General features: G+C 37.3%; 3 protein-coding genes across 6 annotated transcripts in view; 1 reads left to right on the top strand and 2 right to left on the bottom strand.

The window, feature by feature from the left end:
• LOC135071926 (plasma membrane ascorbate-dependent reductase CYBRD1) overlaps positions 1-13,134 on the top strand; it is a 104,715-nt gene extending 91,581 nt beyond the window's left edge. For 3 of the 4 annotated variants that reach the window (XM_063965807.1, XM_063965810.1, XM_063965809.1), the window contains 2 exons: positions 7,592-7,761; positions 8,705-9,402. In XM_063965807.1, coding sequence (XP_063821877.1) covers positions 7,592-7,761; positions 8,705-8,867 — 333 coding nt within the window. In that variant the 3' untranslated portion in view covers positions 8,868-9,402. Of the gene's footprint in view, positions 1-7,591; positions 7,762-8,704; positions 9,403-10,461 lie in introns of those variants that run through there. The other variant, XM_063965808.1, reaches the window with a different exon arrangement.
• Positions 1-20,326, bottom strand: part of LOC135071927 (coenzyme Q-binding protein COQ10 homolog A, mitochondrial) — a 123,749-nt gene extending 103,423 nt beyond the window's left edge. The window contains exon 1 of the mRNA XM_063965812.1: positions 20,275-20,326. The gene's annotated coding sequence lies outside the window, so the exon portion shown is untranslated. The remainder of the gene's footprint in view (positions 1-20,274) is intronic.
• Positions 13,285-23,730, bottom strand: LOC135071925 (NCK-interacting protein with SH3 domain). The gene is made up of 10 exons (XM_063965806.1): positions 23,585-23,730; positions 23,317-23,501; positions 22,740-23,043; positions 22,319-22,533; positions 19,456-19,689; positions 18,529-18,651; positions 17,980-18,163; positions 17,373-17,594; positions 16,334-16,506; positions 13,285-15,995 (listed from the first exon to the last, which is right to left on the bottom strand). Exons 1-10 carry the CDS (start codon positions 23,607-23,609, stop codon positions 15,804-15,806), a joined length of 1,857 nt encoding a protein of 618 aa, XP_063821876.1. The 5' UTR covers positions 23,610-23,730; the 3' UTR covers positions 13,285-15,803.
• Between the last annotated feature and the right edge of the window lie 4,184 nt (positions 23,731-27,914).

Below are 27,914 nucleotides of genomic sequence, written 5' to 3'. Positions count from 1 at the left end.
TTGATCCAGGTGTAGCAGGAAGCCACCAATCGCCTTTTAATCGTGGTGCGTTTGCTACATCCTTTTTGGTGCCGAAACCCGGGACAGTTTCCACCTAGCACCTGTAAATTGTACTGTATCGCGTTCCAAATATCGTGGTATTTCTGGTTAAAATACTCGGCAATTAGTAAAATCTATTCATTTCATTCATCGGTTATTGGTTGCAGAGTTAATCTATTTAATCAGTATTTACTTAATCCAACATCGTGCGGTATCAGTGCTTACGGGTCACATCAGTAATATCGTATTTATCCGAATTCCTATCGTTAAACATCGTTAAGTATTGTCTTGAATTATTGTAGGATCAAATTAAGCAATCTTTCATCATTAATCGGTGCTTAATTTATTCATCGGCTTACATTAATTCTATTTATAGACACTACATTCATCCACATTCATCTAGTACATTTGTTGTAATCGTTTTATTTATCGTGCAATATCTAAAACATATTGTAATATCGTTTAAATATCGAAACTACATTTCTACATTTTTATTTTTACTTTCGGGTAGTTGCATTGTTCCGCGCCCACCGGTGATCTCTCGTACTTATCGCACCGATCCAGCGCCAAGCAACTACGAACAACATTTTAAAAGTAAAATATTTTATCGTAGTTCAGTTCAAATTAACGTAAACAATTTTTATATTTCCTATTTTGAATACGCTAACTTCAAGTAATATTTACAGTCGTCAATTTGTATCTTGTAATCGTACCTGTAACGTTTAGCGTAACGTATCATTTAAATATCGGCCACTTGTTATCATTATTGTGTGTGCATAATCAATTCAATTCGCAGCTGCATTCCGCATCGGCCGCCGCACGTTTTTGTCCAGTCAAGCGTTAGGGTGGTAACACACTGAGTAAAATTAACATTTTTATTAATTTCATATTTCGTTTTACACTTTTACATTTAGTAATTATAAACTAAAATGTCACTTTTAAGCAAACGTTCGACGCGAAAAACGTTAAGAAAATCTAAATCTAAATCAATCGAACATGAATATTCTATGCAAGATTTACCGTCTTTGCGTCGAAAGCGAACAATTTCTATTAAACGATTGAACAAAGCTTTGGAAGTTGGTCAATTAGCGACAAGTGACCCTTCTCAGCGCGATTTGTTCTTTTCTTATCATCAAGACATTAAACAAATAGCAGAAACATTTGAAGACGCACACTTCAACATATTGGAACTTTTAGATGATACGGACGACCTGGATTCTTGTATACAGGAGCAATTTGATGACACTTATTACAAAATCGAATCTATTTACCGTACCTTAACTCGGAGTGAAAATGCTGAATTACAGCAATCGAAAAGCGTCTCGTCATCGTTCAATATTCGGTTGCCAAAAATAACGCTTCCTACTTTTTCTGGTAACATCAAACAATGGCCAGAGTACTTTGATACATTTAACGCTTTAATTCACAATTCATCTTCACTCACCGACACGGAAAGGTTTCACTATTTGGTATCATCTCTTAGCGGCGACGCATTGTCCATAGTCAAAGCATTCCCATTAACTCACGAGCATTATAATGATGCGTACCAAGCCTTATGCGGCAGGTATAAAAATAAACGCGATCTTGCTTTTACTTGTTGGCGCGAAATCCTTAATATTGAGTTTAAATCTAAAGATGCAAGGGAATTTCGTAAATCGCTTGATATAATGGACGAAAACTTAAGTATTTTGAAAACTATTAACTTACCGGTTCAAAATTGGAACTTTGTTTTAGTCTATCATTTATTGTCGAAATTAGATACAACCATGCGTCGTAGCTTTGAAGAAAAGTATTGTGATATCGAGTTTCCAACATATGACCAGTTGAAACTATTCTTGCAATCTAAATGTGAAGCTTTAATACGTGATACACATTTTTTAGAGCCATCGAAATCGAAGCCTATTCAAACTTCAATAAAACGCCCTAGTGTGTCGCACACCTTAGTGGCTGCGAACGATAACCGGCCTGCAACTTCGAGTGATAACGTTAAACCCATTCAGAAGTGTTCATATTGCAATGATACACATTCAATCTCATCGTGTTCCGAGTTTCGTAAGAAATCTATCGATGAACGTATAAAAATAGCTGAAGAAAAGAAGTGGTGCTATAATTGCTTAAAGTCATCTCATCAAATTAAAAATTGTAATTCTTTCTTTACTTGCCGGTTTTGTAAACGCAAACATCACACATTGCTTCACCGCGATAAGTCCGATGCGCCCAGTGTGTCATCAGCTTTATTCACAAGATCGCAGTCGAAGCCTACTGTTCTACTAGCCACCGCTATTGTGCAGGTGAAGGACGCTCACGGCGACTTGCAATCTTTTCGTGCACTTTTTGACACGGGAAGCCAAAGTAACTTTATAACGGAATCGGCTGTTAAGCGTTTGCAATTGGTACCTACTCAAACTTCAGTTAGTGTTAGCGGACTCGGAGATGCTTGTGCACCTATTAACGGTGACGTCACTTGTTGCGTAGGCACAAACAATAAAGTTGTTTACACATTGAACATGCATGTAATTTCTAAAATATGTAGCGATCAACCTATAGCTCAATTAAATACATCTCGATGGTCGCACATTAAATCGATTACTTTAGCGGATCCTAGTTTCGATATTCCCGGACCGATTGATATATTGTTTGCTGCTGATGTTTTTGCCGAATCGCTGTTAGGACAGCAAATCAAGGGAAGTCAAAATCAACCTACGGCTTTTAATTCGATTTTCGGTTGGCTTCTCCTTGGTAAAACGTTTTTAAATACTAGCACGGCATTACTCACACATACGTTGTCATTCAGTATCGATCACGAGTTAAACTCGTTAGTGAAACGGTTTTGGGAACTAGATAACGTACCTAAAGCAACTTCATTGACACCGGAAGAACAGTTATGCGAAAATAAGTTTGTCACCGAGCACGAGCGTGACACTTCCGGTAGATATATCGTTAAATATCCGTTCAAGGATGATTCTGATCCTATGTTTCAAGGTTCTCGCGAGGTGGCGTTACGACGATTTCATGCGATTGAAAAAAGACTATCTCGTGACAATGAATTATACACTCAATATCGCGAATTCATGTCAGACTATATCGAGTCCAATCACATGTCACTAGTGCCACTCAATCAAATGGGCAGGGGTAAATATTACATCCCACATCACTGTGTCTTACGTCCTGACTCCACAACGACACGTCTTCGCGTTGTGTTCGATGCGTCTGCAAAAGACTTAAACGCTCGTTCTTTTAATGACACGCAATTAATCGGTCCAAAGTTACAACCCGACATTTTTAAAATTCTTTTAAACTTTCGACAACATCCAATCGTCGTCATGGCTGATGTTCGCCAAATGTATCGGCAGATTTTAGTTTCGCCTGATCACCGAGAGTATCAACGTATTCTCTGGAGACCGTCGCCCAGCGACGTGCTTCGAGAGTATCGTTTGAATACGGTTACTTACGGTGTCGCTTCATCTCCTTATCTCGCTTGCCGTACTTTGCGACAGCTCGCTGATGATGAAGGAGATGCATATCCTCTGGCGAGACAAATCGTTAAATCGCACGTGTATGTCGACGATGTGGTTTGTGGATTTGATAGCTTTGACGTTGCTCAAGAAGCAAAGACGCAACTTATCAAACTTTTTAACTTGGGTCGTTTTGAATTGCGGAAGTGGGTTAGCAACGAACCGCAGCTCTTGTCTGATTTGCCCATTGAACTACACCTACAAGGTTCAGTGTCTCTTGACCAAGCGGAACCCTCGCCGTTGAAGGTTCTCGGCCTTAAATGGGACCCTTCATCCGATTCTTTTCTTTTCTCAGTAAAACCTGAAATTAAACCGTGCACAAAACGTTCTATTCTAAGCGAACTCGCTCGGATTTTTGATCCCCTCGGCTTTCTTTCACCAATCACAATCCAAGCTAAATGCTTGATCCAAAAACTTTGGATTCTCGGTGTAGATTGGGACGAAGCGCCACCTATCGAAGTCGTCCGTTCATGGACTTCTTATTCCGATCAACTTCCGAATCTTACTCGTCTTCGTATACCACGCAAACTTACCTGTTCGAATTCAAAATCGTATGAACTGCATGGCTTCTGTGACAGTTCCGAGATTGCTTATGGCGCTGTCATTTACTTACGCACAGTTGATGAGACTGGTAACGTTAAAGTTTTTTTTGTTTGCTCTAAAGCTCGAGTAGTTCCTCTGAAACGTATTCCATTGCCTCGATTGGAGTTTTGCGCTGCAGTTTTATTAGCTGACCTATACAAATATGTTCGTGACACTTACCTTTCTGACATTCCTATCAATTCAGTTTTCTTGTGGTCAGATGCTATGATCGTTTTGTCCTGGCTTCGTTCCCATTCTTCTCGATGGACCACTTTTGTAGCAAATCGTGTAAGTCACATACAAGAAATCGCACCTTCTGAATGTTGGCACCACGTTTCTTCTGGAGACAATCCAGCTGACATCTGTTCTCGCGGACTTCTTCCTAATGAAATGTTAAATAATTCCTTATGGTGGGCGGGACCGTGTTGGCTGTCACAGGAGAAAGAGTCGTGGCCTTCTCACTCTCTTGCTTTATCAAAGCAGGACGAGGATCTTGTACAGGCTGAATCTCGCAAGTTAGTGGCATTAGTGACGGGCAATGTAAATGAAAGCAAAAATTTTAACGTTTTAACCGATTTGACGAACAGATTTTCATCTTTACAAAAACTTTTAAACGTTCTATCGCATGTTAATCGAAACCAACTTGCATCTTTAATGCAAGATGCTTCAAAAGCGGAGAAGATTGAATTCAAATTCAATCCTCCCTCGGCTACCCACTTCGGAGGTGTTTGGGAGATACAAATAAAAGCGGCTAAAAGTCATTTATATCGGGTCGTTGGCGATCAAGTCTTAACTTGTGAAGAGCTGACGACACTTTTCGTACAAATCGAAGCCATTTTAAATTCGAGACCGTTGTGTCCCGTAAGTGCTGATCCCAGCGATCTGTCAGCATTGACACCAGGTCATTTCTTAACGTTAGAACCGTTAACAGCGGTCCCCGATGAAGATCTTTCTTCCATTAACATTAATCGGCTTCATCGGTGGCAGTTGTTGCAATCTTTCCATCAGAATTTCTGGTCCAGATGGAAACACGAATACCTTAACTCTTTAACGCAACGCGCTAAATGGACTAAAGATTCAAAACCATTAGCTGTAGGATCGATGGTCATCATTAAGGATGACAATCGAGCGCCGTTACACTGGACCCTCGGTAGGGTACAGCAGCTCTTTGCTGGAGCTGACGGAATCGTTAGAATCGCCATGGTTAAAACTGCAACCAATAACTTGATTCAGCGTCCATTGGTTAAGTTATGCCCTCTGCCAATCGAGGCCTAACTTAATGTCAATCTCGTATCGTATTCGTATCATATCGTTTTTCGTAAACTTAGTTTTAGTTTTATCAATAGTTTATCGTATATATCGTTTATCAGTCTTAGCGTTAGTTATTAACCAGAAAATACCATAGATATTTTGGTGGGCGGGATGTTCCGTCATCGTAACTTTTAGTTTAATTTTCATAACAATCGCGGGTATCGATGTCTCTGCATAAGTATCAATGTAGTGACAAAACGCAGTCATACTAGGCTGCTTATGCGCTCCGTCCTTCGAGTTGGATTTTTATTGACAACTTGAGGGCAGTCACGCTTTGGAGGCCGCACCGGTCACATCGCCATCTTCTATTCGTATCTAACGGGCCCGTCGACGCGTGTGCTAGTCACCCTCCCATGTGATCTCAACTTACTTCATCATCTACACGCCCAAATGTGCTAGAAACCGAAGGAATTCCCAACTGCTGCTGCCCATACTCGAGGTGGAACTGTCAACGATCTGCTCAAGGTACGTGAGTGCATAGTATTTTGTCATTGCGTACTGCTCGTACAGAACATCGATCCCTTTTTACCGGCAAGCCTTCTACGGTTTGATCCAGGTGTAGCAGGAAGCCACCAATCGCCTTTTAATCGTGGTGCGTTTGCTACACATGTATTATACAATTTCATATCTAATAAAAAATCCTTAGAAGAAAATATTAAAAGCAAAAAATACATTTTGTTAACGACGGACAACTACGGAACCCTACACTGCAAGTGGCACGACACGCACTTGGCCAATTTTTTTAATTAAGATTTAAACCCAGTTTTCTGGCAAACTCTATTTCTTGCGGAAAAAATTACGTGATATTTCCTGTGACCCCCCCTCTCCCCCACGTGAGATTTAGTGAGGTTTTTGTAGACCCCCTCCCCCCCCTAAAAGTCTCACGTAATTTATGGACGCCCCCTTAAATGGCTCGGAAACGTGGCCCCTCACTATAGGCCTTATACAGAAGCTCAAAGTTGCACAGCGTGCTATGGAGAGGGCTATGCTCGGTGTTTCATTACGAGATCGAATCAGAAATGAGGAGATCCGTAAACAAACTAAAGTCGCTGACATAGCCCGACGGATCAGCAAGCTGAAGTGGCAGTGGGCAGGGCACATAGTACGCACAACTGACGGCCGATGGGGCAGCAAGGTTCTGGATGGAGGCCACGTACCGGAAAACGCAGCGTGGGACGTCCACCCACAAGGTGGACCGACGACCTGATAAAGGTAGCAGGAAGGCGCTGGATGCAGGCCGCTACCAACCGTGCTATGTGGAAGTCATTGGGGGAGGCCTATGTTCAGCAGTGGACGTCCTGTGGCTGAAATGATGATGATGATGAAGGTTCAAATAATTTCGAAAGCTTGTAGCGCAAACATAAAAGAAGAATAAATTCCATGTGCGATACAAGCTTTCGAAATTATTTGAACCTTACAATTATTTTTTTCGTTTTATTATCATGTGTTAACGGATTAACGATTAACGTTAACTTGCGTTAAATCTTGCGAAATGTAACGTTTTAACGTTTAACGAAGTTAATTTTTTTATTAACGGTTTAACGATTAACGAAGTTAACTATTTGATTAACGGTGCCCAGCTATGCCACTACCACCTACTCTTTCCTGTGTGCTTACCATGAGTTTACGTTAGGTGAGCTCGCTAGCGACTGCGTAAAAAAATGACATTTAAATGTATGACATATTGTGCAGCGCCCCTAGCGGCTACTTTCAAGAAATAAAATCTTCATAGAATTTTTTGACGTATTCGCTAGCGAGCTCACCTAACGTAAACTCATGGTAAGCACACTGATATCAAAATGCAACGACTGACAGCCCCAGCCACGTCAACCCATTCAGGATTTGCCAATTTAAACGTACCTATCTCATCGTCTGATCGTTTACTAAGTCTACTGTACACTGCCGTAATACTCTACTAGTAATCTCTCTTCAATTGACCAAAACGACAAATGGAGGATTTGGCCTACACTCCCCACCCTGGTCAAATGGGTTGGAGAGAGCTGATGTTCGTATATTTCTCCCATAAGGGAGAGATAAGATTAAGTTTAAGAGGCGTACTTATAAACGCCTCTTACGAAATCCACGGAAAGAGTGGGGGTATTCTACTCATATCTACTCGTAATTTGTATTTCTTGTGATTCCAGTACGCTGTGGGCTTCTTCAGCTTCCTTCTCCTGCTCATCTGCAACAAGGGCACCGCCGGGTTCCGCGCCTCCCTGGTCCCCGTCCACGCCGCATTCGGTATCCTGACCTTCGTTCTTGGCGTCGCCGCTTGCCTGACTGGTTTGACTGAGAAGGCGCTCTTCAGCATTGGGTATGTAGGACTTGCAGAATTTGTGATCTTCTCTGATTTAATTGGTGCACGTTTCGGTTGTTTAATTAGCACTTAGTTTCCGTTTTGACCGATTTAAGGTTTGATCCAAAGCTTATCACAGAAATAATTAAGCTGATCAGTCCATGCGCACGATCATGAAATGGGTATTCTTTGGTGAATCTAAATCTTCTCACAAGAAACAGATCAGTTTCAGTTCAATATAATTGTGGAAATAATGAAAGAATTCAAATTCATAGACTTCCTTGGAACCTAATGCAATTCATTGACTTGAACATGCACCAATAAATTAGTACCTATTTAGTACTTTTTAATTTTATGTTTAGTTTTGGCACTGTTAGCTTCTGTCACGTTTGCATCTTCTGTTGGTACGATTGTAGAACCCACTTACTTTCCCACTCTATTTACTGGAATGCCATCATTATTTTCGCTAAGTTTCTCCGAGAAGTGACACACGCCTCATATTATGGTATCGCATTTGATGGGAGATTGCACCGTCACGTCAATTGCTTTTTACTCCGTGCAGTTAATTATCTCCTTGAACGATAACTGACTGCTGTCACTTAATTAGCCTCCTAAAAATTAATGGGCTTATTTTAAAAACGAATTTTTTTGGATATGAACCCACAGGGTGCTAAGGGGACTCAAAAACATTATTATGCCTGCACTGTTTGGCTATCTGTCAGCGGGCTAGGACAGGTTGTATCTCAAAAATGCTGCAGCAATTACAACAACAAATAATAAAATTGCAATACCTAACTAAGTAGGTATTTGCAAGATACTCTTTTGGCGTCCGTCGATTTAAATTTCACATGGGCTTCTCCAACCGTACCAAGTAGTTTGTGATCGTTGCATAGCGCACATCCATAGCATGTTTCTCCATGGCTGTCGTGTCTGTTGCTTCTATGTATGTCCATATCCACAGCGCGGATCGGTACAGCACATTGGTGGACGAGGCGGTCATCGTGAACACCATCGGAGTGGCCATGATCGCGATCCTGGCTGTGGTCATGTATATCTTGTCGAGGAACAAGTTTCGGGCGGCGGAGACTCGAGACAGCCACATAAGGGCGTCGGTGGACTTGTAGAGAGTAAATGAAGCGGAGAATGTCCAGATGTTCGCGCTTAGCGGAGATCCGCTAAGTAGATAGATACTGCCTTTGAATTTGTCTCAGATCAAAGTAGGATTTTTTAAATAGAAAATTGATGGATTTACACAAATATACAAAAAAAAATATAAGTACCTAATCGTCTTTAGCATTTTTATACATAGGTATACGTGCCTTCCGTGACTGGTAATAAATTCATTAATAGGTATGTAGTTAATTATACAAATGTAAGATAGGTAAGTAACTAGTATGTACTTTTAACATATTTGTTGAATTCTAAGTACAATTATTGACTGAGCTGAATGAACGATTTCCTGCATATAGATCTGAGTTTATCTTTATATTTTTAAAGTAATCTATCGTTTAGTGGAGACGAGGCTCCTTCGATTTAGTATAAATGGTCTGTATCAGATCAACATTTACTTTATATAGAAATATATTAAGATTATTATTGTTAACTTAAATTCGAATTTAGTTAAGTAATTGTTAAATTAAAAATAAATATTTATACATATTCCGATTTTTTTCTTGAAGGTGAAAATTGTAAATACGTCTTTTTTCTAAGTTCTATCATTGCATGTTTTTCACCGCACAATACCTATATTTTTTATCGCTTTGGGCCTTGTAATGTTTGCATGCTTAATATACCTACATAATTATTTACTTTTAAGGTGCATGGTAATTTAAGAAAAAATCTTTTAATTGATAGGCACTATCCCAAATTACTTTATTTATTTTGTATCAGAAAATTGTACTAATTGATTTTATGCTTCTCTCCTTACAAATAATATTAAACCATACCACACTATGCCGACATACTCATACCTACATTTTACCATCTTTCTGCCAAATATAAATAAAAACACCCTGTATTAAATTAGAGCCATTTATTTCTATAACAAGAGCGTAGTTCGAACTCAAATCACATAGCACAAATCATGAATTAATTTATTAAAAAACAAAGCATGTTGGTATAACACTTATGCTCGTCCTACCCTTATGAATATTAATGACGATTCTGTCACTTTCATATTCAGGCTCTGACGACACGAATGAAGCCACAAAAGGAACACTTACTTTGTTTTTAAAATTACTTATTTTCCTACTTAATTCTGTAAAAAAAATAGGCACATGACATACTACTAATGGAAAAATACATAACAAATTATTAACAAAAATTCTAATACACAAACGACGCATTTGCATAGAAAGTCGGCATTTTGTGGTAAGGAAGAAGGGTGTATCTTTTCCGTCATTCCATGGTTGTAAGTACCTACCTAACTTTAACTTCAAACTATAAGGGTTCCTTGTCAGGACTACGGAACCCTAAAAACTCCACTCAACGACGTCTGAGTGCGACAAACAATTTCACAGAGTAGATCTAAAGGTGAGTACCTATAGCCTAGTGCATTTCTTGCGAATGGCAATACAGGTAAAGTGAATGCCGTTTGGTTCGTGACAAGGTTTTAACCCTAGACAATTCATAGGCTCGTTGTTCTGTTACAAATAAATGCTCCAGTCTATACTCACTTTAACGTGTATTTTGTACTAACCCGGGGCATGCGGTGCGCAGGGCTGACGCGTACGCGACGCTGACGGACGAGTCGATCGTGGTCAACGCCATCGGAATGAGCATCGTGGCCGTTGCCATCGTGGTGCTGTACACCGTCCGTGGCACCGGCGGCTACCGCCTGCGCAAGGTCGCCGCGCAGCACCCCAGCTAAGCGCCATCCCAGCTAGGAGATAAACTGCCTGTCGCTTGCCATTAAAACCCGGTTTTCACTAAAGCGGAGAAGAGAGATGTGAACAGCCAATCAAATTCCCGAACAAACGCTGAGCGAAAGGTAATTGGCTATTTAAACGCGTCATCTCTCCGCTTTCGTGGAAACCGGGCTTATCTTACGGCCCACTATACTTTTGCCAGACGTGCCAGGTACGCGTTATTCGATTTGTCATCTGTACCTTGCGCACCTGACAAGCGTTAGTATGTGGTTGCCCTAATATTTTTGATTTGCGAAATCTGAACCCATTACGAAATGTTTACGAAACAAATTGTCTGCAATTTGTCTTTTGTTTTTTTCAATGCCGTTCATCTCATTATCATTTAGTATGATGAGAAAACGTACCTTTGAAACATTTTGTAGAGTTTTGTATAATTAATGAGAAATAATTCGAATGCATTTAGTTTTTCTACCCATCACAGTGGCCAGTTTAAGATGCGGCATTTTATCTCCAGTTTTCTACATTTTAATATTCGATTTTATGCTTACAATATAAAGTTTGGATGACACCATGATTACAAGTAAGTTAGCAAATATAAGCATAAATTCGGATCTTCCAAGTTTCTTTTAGGAGAAGGTAAGAAAGTAATCGAATGTCTGCATAGAATGATTTTACGCGGAACAATGTTAATTCAGATTAAACTCAATTATATTAAATGAAATTAAAATAATGTATTGACAGTAAAGTTATATTGTTTAGCTCAATTTGTTAACTTTGTGTTACACAAATTTTATGTAGTGAATGTATAATATTATATTGTTCTGCGGTTGTGCGTTGTTCCAATTTAATAAAAGTTAAATTAAATATTATTCCGTCTTACGCTGGTTTTGACAATCTGTCCTCTCAAACTTCTTTCTTTTCTGAACGAATGAATAGATAAAGGATAAGATCATTCCAAGAGCCATACACAGATTGGAAAAACCAGTATTTAGTCAAAATTTATTCGACTGAATTATACATTTGAAACGTAGTTTTTTTTCAATAATGATTAAATATGTATATTAAATGGGATGTTATTAGCTGGAATTTCATGAACTTCAGTATTATTTGAAGACGAGAGTCAGTTTTATGTTTATGTTCGAAGCGGAATATGTTTACAGAAATATCTACATATTATACCTAAATATTTTCCATTTCAACTCCATTGTACTCGCTGTTCTGTGGTAAATTAATCATTAGATTTAGCGTTAGATCAGACATTTGTCCCTAAGTAAGTTACGTATGGAGTTGACGTGTGAGACAAGACCTGGAGAAATGATTTCATTTCCCACACAGTCATATTCAAACGAATATTTATGAGGCCATACAAATAAATACATTAGATATCGAATTTTGGTATCAGCTCGTAGGATTTAGTGTTAAGGTATTTTAGATGTAACTTGTATATAATTTTTAATCTAATTAATGTAACGTGCGAGTGTTCGATAGATGTAGAATGTGATCAAGTTGTAGCTGAACTTACATTTAATTATAATATTTAATGGTCAGTAATAAGTAATGTAATCGTACCGAATAGGTGAATATTGGCCAACCATTCGTACCCTTGAACACACAGGCATTTTTGAACGTAAACCTTTCAATCTTTGAAACCGAATATAACCATTTTTTACTAAGATGTCCGTTTAGATACTTTGCATATGACTTATACTTAGGTGATTGTGGTTAAGAAAGTGTTCATCCAGTTGCCAAAATCGATGTAAAGTGGTCATTGTTTGTTATAATCAATTATTACTGTGTATTACATACATACATTTAGCATGTTTATCAATAATTACATTTAGGATAATGCTCAAGGTATTTAATTTTATACAAGGGGTACCTACATATTCTTTCCTTGTGTAGAGTTGAGAAAATTTTCTATTAGATTTAAATATAAATAACGAAAATTTTTGTAAAATTGCATTCCAAAGAAGCATTCAAATGTGTCGAACATTCTTTTTGAAAATATACAATCCGTGCTAAGACTGCATATAGCATTTTGATAAAACCCGGTTTGCAATGTTTTTGCAGAGTGTATTTACAAGTTTTAACTATTCCAGACTTTGCGGATCCCTTCGAAATATCGGGGCCAACTTTTTATATTATTATAGACTCCCCCCTTTCTGACATTTTGTTACGCACTTTTTGTGAATCACTATTTTCTAATAACAGTCAGACCTATAGACATTTATTTAACGCACTAAGAGATTTAATATGGTACCTGCTTATTAATGTAACAATATACATAGGTTGTTTTCGATTATACGAATAAGTTGCAAGTGTATAATAATTAATACGGTTGATCTTCAAGTATTTCAAATTATAATTATTTCGAATATTTAGGTACTGTAAGTATCAATGAAATATGATTTCGAGTTGAGTTGACTGCAGTTATATATTGGTTAGTATGAATTTTATCACTGTTTTACATTTTGAAATATTTATACGGCATTCATATGGTACATTAAAATACTTGTAATAATAATGCGTTGTTTTATTTTGTCCTGTTCACGATATAACAAAATAACTTTGTGGAAATGAGTTATTAAAGACTCTACAAACCCTTTTAACTCTTATATAAAAGATTTAGACATTTAGAATTCCTATTATGATTTTATGAAATAATAAGAATATGTATGTCGAAGAACACTTTATTCACGTTTTATTAGACAACCATTATCTAACAGTCGCTAAGTAAGTTCATAAACAGTTTGCGCAAAAAAGCTACTTATTTATAATTATATGAAACTAGTTCAGAAGCAGAACATGACGAAAGTATAGGCATTCGATGACGTTATATTTCATGATAGTTCTTAATACATTATTTCATCAATATACCTCATTTAGTCACACTGAACTTAGTACTCAGAGCACTCATATTTAAAACATTGAAGACGCAACAATTACATAATATCACAAAGATCAAAACCTACAAAAATTTGGCTTCAATTTGAGCACCTTTAGAAAATATATTCAAAGATCAAAAACAGATATAGGTAATTTGATTTTATAAGACATGAACTCAAATGATTAAATTTTTAACTGACTTAAATATATCTAACTTTAATTTGATTTTAAGTACATTTTAACTGTCACACATTTACATAAAGTGGACACAAAATCCACGTATTTTTTACAATTTCAAAATGTTTTTGAGGTTTTATCAATACAGTAAATAGCACATATTTGAAAGACGAAGAAATATTTTTAATTCATTAGCTCAGAAATTACGTACACCCTGAGGAATTGGTCGACAGTAGAACAATTTTAACACTGGAATAAACTATTAACGGGGAGAAACAACAGAAATCTTCCGTGAATAATTCTAGATTTTTTTAATTTTATACTTTTTTTCTCAAATCACATGAAAATGCCTCGATGCGCCACAGTTATGTTAGTTTGACAAATAACTACTAAAAGTCGATCGTGTTTTGTCTATGACTGATTTTAAACTTACAAATAGATTAGTACGATATTGACGAAAGATTTGTGTTTTTAAATGTAGGTAACGGGATAACTACACAGTAAATATTTTAATGTAGGAGAATTCAAATCGAATCAAGCTAATCTAATTTTGCAAAAATATGGATCTGTGTATGTAAGTAATTAATAAATGCGATTATTCATATTATTAATTAAGTTTAGGCTCTGTTTTGACAATGTAAATATTAAAAGCAATGATCCGAAAAATAGCAGAATTTTGTTAGGCCGAATTTTTGCAAATTATACGAATAGTTTTAGATATAATACTAAAAATTACATAAATATTATGTACGGAATGGATATTTCTTTAAAGCATGTGTAATTGACTGTCTATGTTTATGGATATCAAGTATTATTATAATAATAAAGGTCTTCGACTATCACACCAAATATTTTGCGATAGGGACTAGATGATGAATAAACATAATTAAATAGATCATTGTAATATACACATATACGTTCATGATACTGGGTGTGAATACACTAGCATTTGCTCCCAGTCGGATTCGAATCGACAACTGCAACAGGCAATTTCTACGAACGCAATTAGGTACTCTTTGGTAAGAATGGCACAATATTAATATTGTAGGAACGTAACAAAATAATATCAAATGCACCGGGAATGCACTAAGTAGTTATAAAGCTGCCATTTTGTGCAAATATTGGAAACTGTGAATATAAATAAATTTTAATAATATTTTATACGAAATAGATTACGATTTTCGACCATCATGCACGCAAATAAGACACTGTGCGATTACTTATTACTACTAGACATAATAACATTTGTAATTCGAATCTAAAAGATTTTAGATATATTAATTCATATAATTTTAATCGATTTAAAGATACGTAGAATTTGAGATCGTCAATGGAGAAATAATATAATATTATTGAGTGAAAATAGAGATTTGTAAAGTTTTTTGTCATGATCGTAACCATCTTTTTTCAAACTAGTATCAATCCATCACATAGGTACATATTGATTCAGGCGTATGAGAAATCATTCTTTAATACAAGACATAACCTTTAAATTATTTTATTAAGAGGTAGGTACTCCGTAAATTGACCCACACAAATTAAAAACTACAATGTTTACACTGTGCGAACGTTACTGTTTCAGTAAGGCTCTTTAGGAATAACAATATGACGTCATCCAAAAAGTTAACAGCCATAATAATATAGTCAACTTTAAAGCCTCGGATACACTGGGGTCAAATATGATACATAACGCCATTATAGACTTATACCGGTGGGAACGAGAGGCGGGATTAGTGTTGTCCTGCTCTAAGAGTGAGTGTGTGACATTCTTGTTTGGCCAATTCATATTTTTGCTTATTGTATTCAACTGAGTCTGTGTAAGATATCATTCTTATTAACTGTTAAATGAAGATGAGATCTATTATGGAGCAAGTTGCTCACTCAGTAAATACAAATTTATTCGAAAGAAAGAGCGGTTGATAGCAATATATTGCGTCATTTCTTCCTCAGTGCATCCAAGGCATAATTCTTCTGTATAGTCCAACACATATTTCACACAATAACAACACCCACATATAACACGCATACATAGAACCGTAACACCGTAGGTGCGTTCTTTTAATCCGGTAGGGCTGCCCTTACCTTTCTTCTAGCTACATCCTCTGCCATTCCGTGGCATATTGATGTAGTTTAGGCCATGAAGTATTGAGGGAACTCGTTGGAGATGGCCCTGACTAAGGCCTGGTCTTCCCGGCTGGCTTCATGTTCTTCGCAGAAGATTCTAGCGAAACAACGGAGGAGGTCTTGACGACGATGCAGATGCGCCTCGTAATCTGTGTTGCGGATTATACCTTGGAGAATCTTGAGGTACTGTTGGCGGCGCTGGATAGAATGTTGGATATATTATAACTAGTGTATCTTACTGACTGGGGAAAAGAGTGGAAATTTATTTTTATCACTACACAAATTAGACTATTGACTAGTTATGGGCATGTTTTATTGTTCACAAAGATGTTCATACTAATAAGTTAATCATAAATTGAGTGAAAGTGCCTACTTCATTACTGGCTGTCAGTAAGGAAAAAGAAAAAGACACCTATCTGAAAAAACTAAATTTCATTCACTCAGAAGGTAGAATGTCAATTGTTCTTATCCAATGGTAGCTCTAATAATTGACTTTCTACTGTATCTACTTAGTATTAAAGTACAAATTAGCTTACCGGATCTCCAGCGGACAGGTCAGCCAGCTGCCTAACTATGATATCTATGGCGACCTTCACGTCGTTGGTGTAAAAGTGCTCGGCCGTCTTCTTACGGCTAAACAGGTCGATCACCAGTTTGAGGACCGAGTGGGGCGGCGCTGGTTCATGCTCGAAGATGTGTACTGGGTCCTCTGTTGAAAATTTATCAGATAATCAGATTCATCATCATCATCATTTTAGCCATAGGACGTCCTATGCTGAACATAGGCCTCCCCCAATGATTTCCACAATGGCCGGTTGGTAGCGACCTGCATCCAGCGCCTTCCTGCTACATAATTAAAAAATTGAGTCGAAAATGTCTCCAAAAGGTTCACTCAGTGTAGGTCGATTTAAAATTTTAAATGTTTAAATATCACCAAAATTCGAATCATGGATTGATGGGATGAACGAGGCAAGTATTGTTATTTTATTATGTCACAGCCGAGTACATGAATCACCCAGTTAATTGAGCGACTAGCCCGTTGATTGAATGTCGGTGTTCAATTGAATACAAATCATTAAATGAACTAGGGTCTGTTAACTACGAGTTAGCTGATTGAAAGCCACCACCGCTAAATCTATAACTGCGGGTTTTTGAAAACATTTTGTGCTCTTCGGAAAGGACATGTCAAATAATTTTATAATAATTTCCAAAGATAGGCTTGTCTTAGCATCTAGTAGTCTTGCAGGGAATGGCAAAAACGGACTTTATTTCCGATATCGGATTCCAAACGATTTAATGCTTATAATAGACATGTTGACACCACCAATCAATTGACGTACTTTTTAAAACTGTCAAAACGAAACTCACTATTTTGTCAACTCAATTAAACTGCTTTTTTCAATTACAATGCGACCAAAAATCGTAATTTACAGGTAATTTAAAATTAATTAAGTTTTTAAGACCAGAATGAAGTGTCTTTTTTTAGAAAAGTTGTGACTTCAAATTATTGGGGAATGGTGTCAAGGTTGTCTATTCGATTTACCTATTTTTATAGCCAAAATAATTATTTCTTACCTTCTCTATTGAGCAGAAGAAGAATCTTCTCACAAAAGGTCTTAGCATTATCGACCGTCTCCAAAGCATTTAGAAGCAGGCTGTCGTAAGGCTGGTCAAATTGCAGATTGTAGGCCAGGAGTAGAGTCAGAAAGAGATCTGGAATCTGCTCATTTTCATCTGTTTCTGGAGGATTCTCGATCAGCTCTAGCAGAAATTGGGCGAACTCCACTCCGAGTTGTTCTGAAATTGTTAATTAACGAGCTGATAGACGAGTCGGAGATATGAAGGAAATGCTGCGGAAATTATGATGGAAATGGTACACAGTCTTCTTAAGCAGTTGGTACAGTCGAAAGCACTCAGACTAGGTTTTTGTAGCAAAATAACACTTATTGCAACTGCATGAGATACAGTGTTAAGTTTTACGTGCTATCGTCTGTACATTTAATAATTTTGTGAATACTTTTTGTTCACTATATTCAGTTTACGTGACACACTGTATTTTTTCATAACAGGATTTCGGTCGCAATTCAATATGATTTTTTTCTATTAAACTATCTTCACCACAAAACAAGTAATCGATCGGAATCCGGCAGTGCCGGCAGAACAAATGTTGTGTGCTGCTTACCAAAGTGTGTAACCGGCAGTTTGTCTCCCATAGACAAGACCATAGAGAGCAGAAGCGCCGAGTGTGACAGACGACTGACAGCGCGCGGGTTGTCCCGCATGTCTCGTGCTATTTCGGCCGGCAGGGCTGATAGAGCCAAAGTGGCTAACGCCGTGCGTTCCAATCCGCACATTACTCCAAACGCCTGCGAAAGAAAATAAATTATTATCATACGTACAGTTACAGAGTTTGTTCCATTAACTTTGATATAGGTAGGGTTTCTTACTCCAACAACGCGGGTGAGAAAGATAGAAAGAGCGAGAGAGACAGAAAGGGAAAGAGTCAGAATATAAAATATATTTTTCTGGACTTGATGGTCCAAATTCCAATAGGAGTTTTTTTTTAATGATAGAATGTGTATATAAAAGATTATAATATGACAAAATCACTGCCTACTTTTTTCAAAACTCTACATGTCAGGTATCAGTAGGAACAGTTTCGGATTGCAAACTGAAATTCGTAATGCAGTGATGAACTTGAATTAGCAGTTAGATTAGAGCAATGACTTACCTGTAACAAAAGCTGCCGCAGAGGCCACCTTGTCTCCATTTGGTAGTATTGCACCAGCGTCGTCACGTACGCGTAGCGATGGCTGCTGAGCACGTGCTGCGAGATGTTCATGTCTGCGTTTGACTGCGGAACAAAAAGAATGTATGTCACATTCTAAATAATAAATAAATATCCTTGGACATTTTACACTGCGCCTCTAGTCCCAAACTAGGCAAAGCTATTATGTGTACTAGACGACGGATATCATCATCATCATCTCAGCCATAGGACGTACACTGCTGAACATAGGCCTCCCCCAATGTTTTCCATGTTGCTCGGTTGGTAGCGGCCTGCGTCTAGCTATCTAGCGCCTTCCTGCTACCTACTACGACGAAGGATATAAACATACATTTAATTGCTCAATCGTTTCAATCGTTTCAATCGAAAGAAGTCTACTACTAAATAATGGTCTTCCCCAAGAATGTCCACAAAGACTGGTCTTGCGCTGCGCATTTCTAGGTGCTTCCCGCGACCTTAACTAGATCGTCGGTCCGCCGAGATGGGAGCTGCCTATATTACGTTTTCCGGTCCTTAGTCCGTACGCGATCTGATCAATAAATTTTATTTGTATTTCAGGAAGTAAACGCTGCAATTTGTGTTATAAGGCCTTCAATTCTCTCAAACTGTTAACATATAGGTACAGGTCCTCTTTAATACACTACAACTTTTTTCCTGACATACAAAGTAAACCTGTTTTTAACCGACTTCAAAAAAGGAGGAGGTTATTATATCTGTGCATAATATGCACAGATATTGGGGGAATCGCACAATGTCTTCCCATACATACAGAATACTTTTAAATGAGATAATCATCAGCTTGGTGGAGGCCTTTGTCCACTAGTGGATGTCATTCGGCTGAAACGAATGAACGAATCAACAGCTACATACCATAACCGAAATAAGTTCAAGCAGCTGAGTTTGTATGTCATGGGCATCATCATGCAAGGCCCAGCCTCTTTGCTGAGCGTCATTGGCCGCTTTGGAGAGTGAGTTGAGTGCCGTCATCATCCGCATGGCATCAGGAGCGGCATCTATGGCGTTCTTGGGGCAGGTGATGTTACTGTTCGCTTCTCGGAGAAGCGCATCTATGATCGACCGGGCTGCACCACCGGGGAGGAATTCCTGAGATGAGAGATATATCATCAATGCAAATCCTACTAATATTATAAATGCGAAAGTTTGGATGTTTGGATGTCTGGATGAATGTTTGTTACTCTTTCACACAGAAACTACTGAACTGATTTTGATGAAACTTTACAGTATTATTCTTTATAACCCAGAATAACATATAGGCATAGCTGGGCACCGTTAATCAAATAGTTAACTTCGTTAATCGTTAAACCGTTAATAAAAAAATTAACTTCGTTAAACGTTAAAACGTTATATTTCGCAAGATTTAACGCAAGTTAACGTTAATCGTTAATCCGTTAACACATGATAATAAAACGAAAAAAAAATGTACGCAAGGTTCCGATAATTTCGAAAGCTTGTATCGGGCATGGAATTTATTCCTCTTTTATGTTTGCATAAGTAAGTACAATTACTTTTTTCGTTTTAGTACAACTGCTTGTTTTTAAAAAAGTTTTTCAATATTATAATTTTATTTTACACTTTTTATTATCAGTATCTCAATCTCAGAGCCTTGTTTCAATTACAATACAATTTAGCACCAAAGTGCTCGAAAAGACAAATCCAACAAACCCTAACCAATGACATATCATATAAATAGACACGTTATGCGCCTACATTATTGTATTTTAAAATGGCGCAAGTAGTCCTATTTTATGACAGCTATTCATTATGACATTTTGCACAGAAAAGGAGAATGGGGTAGAGTGAACCTCACAGATATAGAGAACCTAAATTGTATTTTCGAATGAACTATCAAACTAATATTTAAACAAAATCATGACAAAACGTAACTTATTATTTTCACTCAAATCAACTTGAGTCTTATGCCTTTTTTGTCTTTTATAATGAGTTTTCAAATCCGGATTATTTTTATGTGCAAAATTTATGAGGTTGTATCCTGAGATTAAAAGTGGAATATTCTCTAGCTAGCTACAGACAGACAGACAGACAGACATGACGAACCTATAAGGGTTCCGTTTTTGCCATTTGGCTACGGAACCCTAAAAAGACTTTAAAATTCGATTATTTATACAAATTGCAATCTTTTTGGGATCGGGAAGTAGCATTTCTGACCGTAGGCTTGGAAATATAATCCTCGACAGGAAAACATAGTCCGTCCATATTTTTCAGATTAACCACAGTTTTGATTCAGCAGACTGTAAATACAGGTACATCAAATTTGTTTGGGACTAGAAGCGTATTTTAAAAATGTCCAAGGATAAATAATAATAGTAAATAATTATTATTATTCGTTTCCGCTATAATTTTGTTCCTCGAGTGAGTCTTTTTCGTTTGATCATAAGTCATTATAATCATACAGTAATAATAGCCATAGCATTGATTTTATCGATTTCGGATTACGTGTCAACACAGGAATATAATAATATTCTTTTCTAGATAGCAGTGTAATTTGTACATCAACTAAAAACACACGAAGGCATATTATCAATCAATCAGGAAGGCAATCGGGAAGTGCATTCGTGGCTGTTCGCGGCAACCGATCATGTCCGACTGAATGCAAGAGGTACAATTGGCTTACTTTTGCATTGCCATTCTTGAGCGGGTATAACGTATCTATACCTAGGTACTATAAAAACAACCTAGACCCTAACTCGATAAGTTTCCACCGTTTCGTTTAGGAATTCCTATGGCCACCTCCTGACTCCATCATCAGGACCCTGGACATTATCTAGTACTAAAGTGCTTGAAAAGACAAATCCAACGAACCCAAATTCGACGCGATTCTGCCGTTTCATTTAGAAGTTCTTATGGCCACCTCCTGACTCCAACATCAGACCAGCTCAATGGTACCATAACATTGCATTGTCATCGTACTTACATAAGTATACCAAATTTCAGCTCAATCGGTTGAGGAAAACTGGTCATAAATTCAGTTGCAAGATTTGTCCCACACGTGCACACATACTAACAAGTGAAGTCAAAAAATATAAAGCTTGTAAATAAATAAATAAATAAAAAATATCATTTTTTATATCGTTTCGTTAGTGATCTGGTTACAAAAACTGTTGTTTTGGGTTCTGGAAGTTCTGGAAGCCCGAACGTACTTGTCTGCCTGCTGTCTTTTTGGTAAATAGTAGGTACTGGATTAACGGACTTAGGATTATTTAACGGAAGTTAACGAGTCCGTTAACAATTTTTAAAGTTAACTTAAAAGTTAATCCGTTAATAGAAATGTTAACTTCGTTAATTAACGATTAACGGATTAACGAGTTAATGCCCAGCTATGCATATAGGCTATAATTTATGACGATCTGTGACAAACTAAATTTCACGCGGGTGAAGACGCGGGCAAAAGCTAGTACTTAATAAGATAGCTTTCAGTCACTATCTTGATTGGAGCTCAATGCAGAATTTATTTATAATATTAATTAATTGCATGTCAAGATAATTAATAAGTAATTAATTTAACCACAAACAAACTAATGCAAATTAAACACCCCCTTTTCCTTAAGTATTTTTAGTATATTTCCTGTCACTGTGGTAGATAAATAGTAAGTATAAGCATAATGACAAATTCCTTGGTGATAGCATGTTTACTAAGTTATCTTCTTTAATCACAGTTAATGAGAAAAACTTAATCAAGGCATTGTGAACTTACTCTCAAGGAAATAATTACTGTTTCCACAGCAACTTTGGACATTTCATGGCTGAGTTGAGTCTCTTTACGGACTGCCTGCACTATCTCATAGATAGCGTTGGGCTTGATGTTGCCCTCGCTACTGTCCTGGCTGTCATCCTGATTGTCAGTATCGGAAGACACTTGTTTGGTTGCAAGTTTGGCAGGAACATTTTTGTGCTGAACTTCTGCATTTTCTGTTAAAATAAATGGTTTATGTTACATTGTATTATTTCACTTTTACACCATTATCAACTGCAGGTAGAAACTACTGATTTTATACTAATTATCCAATCATATTTTTAGAAAAAAACTTATTTAACTACAATACACACAGGTATAACACTAATAACTTATAATACAGACACAAAAGAATTGATGTATAAATTATAATCTGCATTACCTTTAGCACTGCTCACAGATTTAACAGGAGATTGGCACTCTCTCTCTTCACTTATTTGCTGCTGAGACACCACAGGCCTCAAATCAAACGACGGTGACACTCCATTAGGCGGAGTGTGATCGTCCAGCCGTGGTGGAGGCTTGGGGGCCTGTGCCTTCTTACTCGGTGGTTTCACAAACATCTGTAGCTGCTTCTTTTTCTCGTTTAATCTAGACACCAATTCTTGCTTCTGAGCAGACAAACTATTCTCACCGATAGACTTAATGCAGTCATTTAAGAAAGCCAAAAAGTACTCGGGATCCACCTAGAACGAATTTAATCAATTCTAATTGGGCCTAATATTACTAATTGAATGAAGGATGCGGAAGTACTTTTAATAGCAATGATGCAACGTAGCAGACTGGTCTTGGTATTTTAAGGCATGAATAATACAGGTTTGTCAGTTTAATAAGCAATTTAACATATAAATACAGTTAGATGTAGAAATTTATACAATTATACAGGCTACAAGTGTTTAGTTTAAGGGATACTATTCATACTATAACTATCATATTCTGGGATATACCTAGACACTTACCTTCACTGAAGCAACATAATTAGAAGGAACAAATCCAACTTGACCCTTCCTATTGACTACATGCCACCAGTTTCTTTGCTTGGCATTATTTTGCTGAAGGAAGAAGAATTCACCTTCAGAGAAGCTCAGGGTCTTGGTTAACGTCGCCTCGAAGTCGTACAAGGCTTTAAGCATCTCGCACTCATCTAAAATTCATAGAATAAGTTAAACTTTACCTATCCACACCCAGATCCGAGGTACAGTACACTATGAATAAACATTTACAAACCTGGGCTAATTTGGCCGTCTCCCATTGTGAATGAAATGTTTTTGGCAATAAAACGATACCTTTTATATTTTCATACTACAGAATAGAGGAATTATTTTATAATTTCATAATAATTTCAGACTGCAATGTTCTGCAAACAACACTGAACAAATCAATTTTTTTGACACTGACTTTGACGTATCATTAATGACAGATGTTGGATAATTTGACACTGACAGATCTTGGCTGGGTTCACAGAACTTTTAATTTCGGGGCCAATTCTCTGATGTTCATTTTAACAAATGGGATGGGATTCACTTAGGCTGAGTTGCACCATCTTACTTTAACTTTGACAAACGTCAAAAATCTGTCAAACTCCATACAAAAAACACCGGTTATCGTTAAAGTTACGGTCAAAGTTAGGTGGTGCAACTCAGCCTTACACTGCGCGAATTGATACAGCCCCCCTAGACAAAACGCACTTTTTGATCGAATCGAAAATCGAATCCGTCAAAACTCCATACAAAAAAGGGGCTTTTCGACCACTTTTCGACTGGTTTGCGATTAAAATTTGCACTTTGTCTAGACCCACAGGAACATTGATACAGACAGTGCTAAAGCCTGGTCCGTGAGCACGTAGAATTTTGTCCAATGACCCCAAGCTACCCATCCTTATCGCTCGCGCGTAATTATATTGCTGTCGCGACATAAGTAAGTGTGCGAGCGCGACAGCAACATAATTACGCGCGACCTATAATGATGGGTAGCTTGGGGTCATTGGACAAAATTCTACGTGCTCACGGACCAGGCTTTAGCTAATTTTAGATTTTAGTTTCATAGTTAAATGGTAGGCTAATGCCCGTTTTTAATGAATAAACAAAACAGCTAAACTATCTTCTGACAGCTAAGCTAACTATCCATTGCGAATACCGATCTTTGTGAAAATCCTTGGGGGAGGCCTGTGTCCAGCAGTGGACGTCATTCAGCTGAAACGAACGAACATTAGCGAAACGAATAACAGGCAACTTATTACACATAAGGGCAGAAACTGCGTTAAGCGGGCCCCGGCGCGGTTTCATACAAAGTGCTCCGTCGCGGGCACCCTTTCGTATGAAATTCATGTATTGTGGGCTTTATAAAATGCATGATGACATATACCATCACGGCGCAAAAATATTTTGCTCCGAGCTTGGTACCTAACCAGTGGCGGCGTAAGTTAGGTAACCTAACTAAATGATCGTAAAAGCACTAAAGAAACATTTGCATCCAATTATGTAACGTAAACCTACGTAAACGTTTCCTGCTCCTACCTGCCAAAATTGGTAAATTTTAAAACAGCCTACTGCCTATTTATGTGCTAGTATACCCAAATGAATTTCATATTCACTTTAAGTAAATGGCCGTAAAAGTACTAAAGAAACAATCGCTTCGAATTATTTTACAGCAGGTAAACGCTTCCTGTATTACCTACCTATCGAATGCACATCGAAAGTGACCGTAGAACGGGTGAAATTTTAACGTTAGTAGTTAGTGGTTTTGCCGCGACAAAATGAGCAGGAAGACCATTGCTTCTCAATGTTTTGTCTTTTGATTTTCACCCTTGTTACTATAAAGTAGGTAACTAGTTAGTTCGAAATTAGGTACCTAACTACCTACCTATACCTACATGTACCTACTACTAAATTCGTGCGTGTCTCGACTCGAGTCTCGACTGGAGTAAAACATTAAAGAATAAATAAGTACTAGTTAAAGGACAATCGAGATAGTTTTAAAACACGATGTTAAGGTACGTAATGTGAAGTTCCTCGATTGAATACTTATTATCATCTTGTCATAATTCAAGTGAATCCTATCAAATTCCCGAGTATGATGAGGATGGGTCTGTGGGTGGGTATAGTTACCTACATACCTAATACATATCAGGTATCAAAGCGACGAAATAGGTAGGTAGGCATACCTAGCGCTTCATCTGAAAGGCTTTGGTCATCCATTTCCAGGGGAAGTGTTATTAGGTATTTAAGCTAGTGTTTTAGAAACTTGGGAACCACTGACTTCAGCCCCCAGCCGAGTAGGGCAGTAGCTGGTGCTTTGACCGGCCATATTACACGGCACCACCTAATTTGCTGCCATTTTGCCTTTGAATAGATTACATCAAAGGCGGAAGTTGGATTTAAGTTTGTAACAAAATCCATTAGCAAAATATGAGCGTCAAGTTTTGGATTAAAAATTATGATTTCATGACTTAATTTTTTTTTTGCAAGATAATACAAAATTTGAAGTAGAAATATACCTACTTTGACCAAATAAAAAGGTAGTTGTAAAACAAAACTTAGTTCCTATTCCACTATAAAAGATTAGCAGTAAAAAGAACTTAACTAAAAGAAAACGAGCGTAAAACCCTATAACAATAAACTTTAAGCCGACATTCGCCCTACATCCCGCAGTTTTCTTATTTCCTCGAAGGATATCGTAGAAACGGGCGCCTTGACCTGTTTAAACTAGTTAGCTGAAGAGAACGACCTCGCGATCGATTTAATATTGAAAACAGCTGGTGCAGACCTAAAATCTGATTCCCTGGCTCCGTGACCAAAGATTCAGGAATGTTTAGAAGAGGTGCAGCATTGTGATTTCCCATCCGCTACATTTTATCAAACAAACTAGCTTTTTTGTGAAAATCAAAGACTACATAATAACGTAAAAAGATATTATTGACTATTGACTATTGACTATTGACTATTATAAATCCTCCTGAAATTTAGACTCTACGTCATTCCATGTTCAGCAGCACATAAATTGTTTTAAATGCACTCTACAAGCCTTGAAACAAAGCTTTTTCTATCGAGTGGGCTGTAAAACCTGAATCTTGAAACTGAAAGTTGTCACCACAAACTAAACCTGTCACCAATTTGAATCATTCAATAATTCCTAATTTTGGTGGATATTCTTGAATTCCCGCAAAATTCGCTAGAGAAAAATATTCCGTACATGTGAATCGAGGACCACGAGTGTCACGGTGCACCGTGATGCAATATTAACGTTATGCAGTCGACTCGCGTCGTGTGTGACGTGATACTGCTGTGGGTCTAGACAAAGTGCACATTTTAATCGCAAACCAGTCGAAAAGTGGTCGATAAGCCTTTTTTTTGTATGGAGTTTTGACGGATTCGATTTTCGATTCGATCAAAAAGTGCACTTTGTCTAGACCCACTGTTCAACTCACTTAGTTCACTGGTATAGTAGAGAACTAGTTCACCTCTTTTAAAATAGAGTTAGACAAGATCTTTATAAAATTTTGTAAATGCAAAGGTTTTTGAGACACAAACTATTCAGATGATTATTAAAATGAAACTTTTATCTCAATCAAAATCAAAATTAGTTATATTACTATGATAGGTTATAATTATAATTAGGTTATATTACTATGATAGGTTATAGGTAGGTTCTACATTAGAACTGAATAGACTGAAATAAACTTAGTACCTACTTGGTTAGGTTACTCCATTTCAAGAAAATTTACAATAAAAATAAAGAAAAAAAAGGATATAGCGAATATTTATTGTAGTGTCTAATTAAGAAGAATGTAATTAAGTGCCTATTCGCTGGGTGCGAAGTACTAGGTGGGGGTAACATAATCGATCGCAGCGCTCATGGTGGTCAAAAGTAGAAATAATGTAAGCTCTGTCATCAGATGTATCTGTCAATGGCAAAGCGATTCTACTTAATACATTTTAATATCATTAATTAATCGCATGAAAAGGGTCCTACTGGGAACTTAAATAAAAGAGTGGACTGTATTTCGATAGGGCTGGTTTAATAGCCGTTTACAATTTGGAAATAACTAGACTATACAACGTGGTAGTACAAAAATAAGTCACAGTAGTTGTTGTGCACAGATGTTTGCCTTATGATGAGAGCGTGAATTATTGAACTCTGCCCTTGTTTTGTTCTTAATTCTTCTACATCTCGGACTTGTCCAGCCAATACCAACAACTTTCCTTTAAATACGGTTTGTGGTTGGAATTTGATATTGTAAAACTCATAAACCTGGTCTTCAAAACAATACTCATTTCGACCTGAAAACGATATTTAATTTATTACTAGTGATACAGGAACATTTAAATATATTTACTGTTATATAATGAAACCGTTAAAGTAGCTTTTTCTTTTTGTTTTACTGTAAAACTACAACTATAAAATGAAGTAAACAAACCCTGACACAATCAAAATTAAACACACTTTTTGGACTTACCTCATTTGATTTGAATGACCAAAATTATTTCAAAACCTTTTTTCCACCCAAATCTTGGTATCACAACAATTTATTAGTTGAAAATATTTGTTATTTTTTCAT

Source organism: Ostrinia nubilalis, chromosome 5 (genome assembly GCF_963855985.1).
Source record: "Ostrinia nubilalis chromosome 5, ilOstNubi1.1, whole genome shotgun sequence".
NCBI lineage: Eukaryota > Metazoa > Arthropoda > Insecta > Lepidoptera > Crambidae > Ostrinia > Ostrinia nubilalis.
Note: the sequence above shows the minus strand (reverse complement) of the source record. Positions and strands in the feature narration are given on the sequence as shown.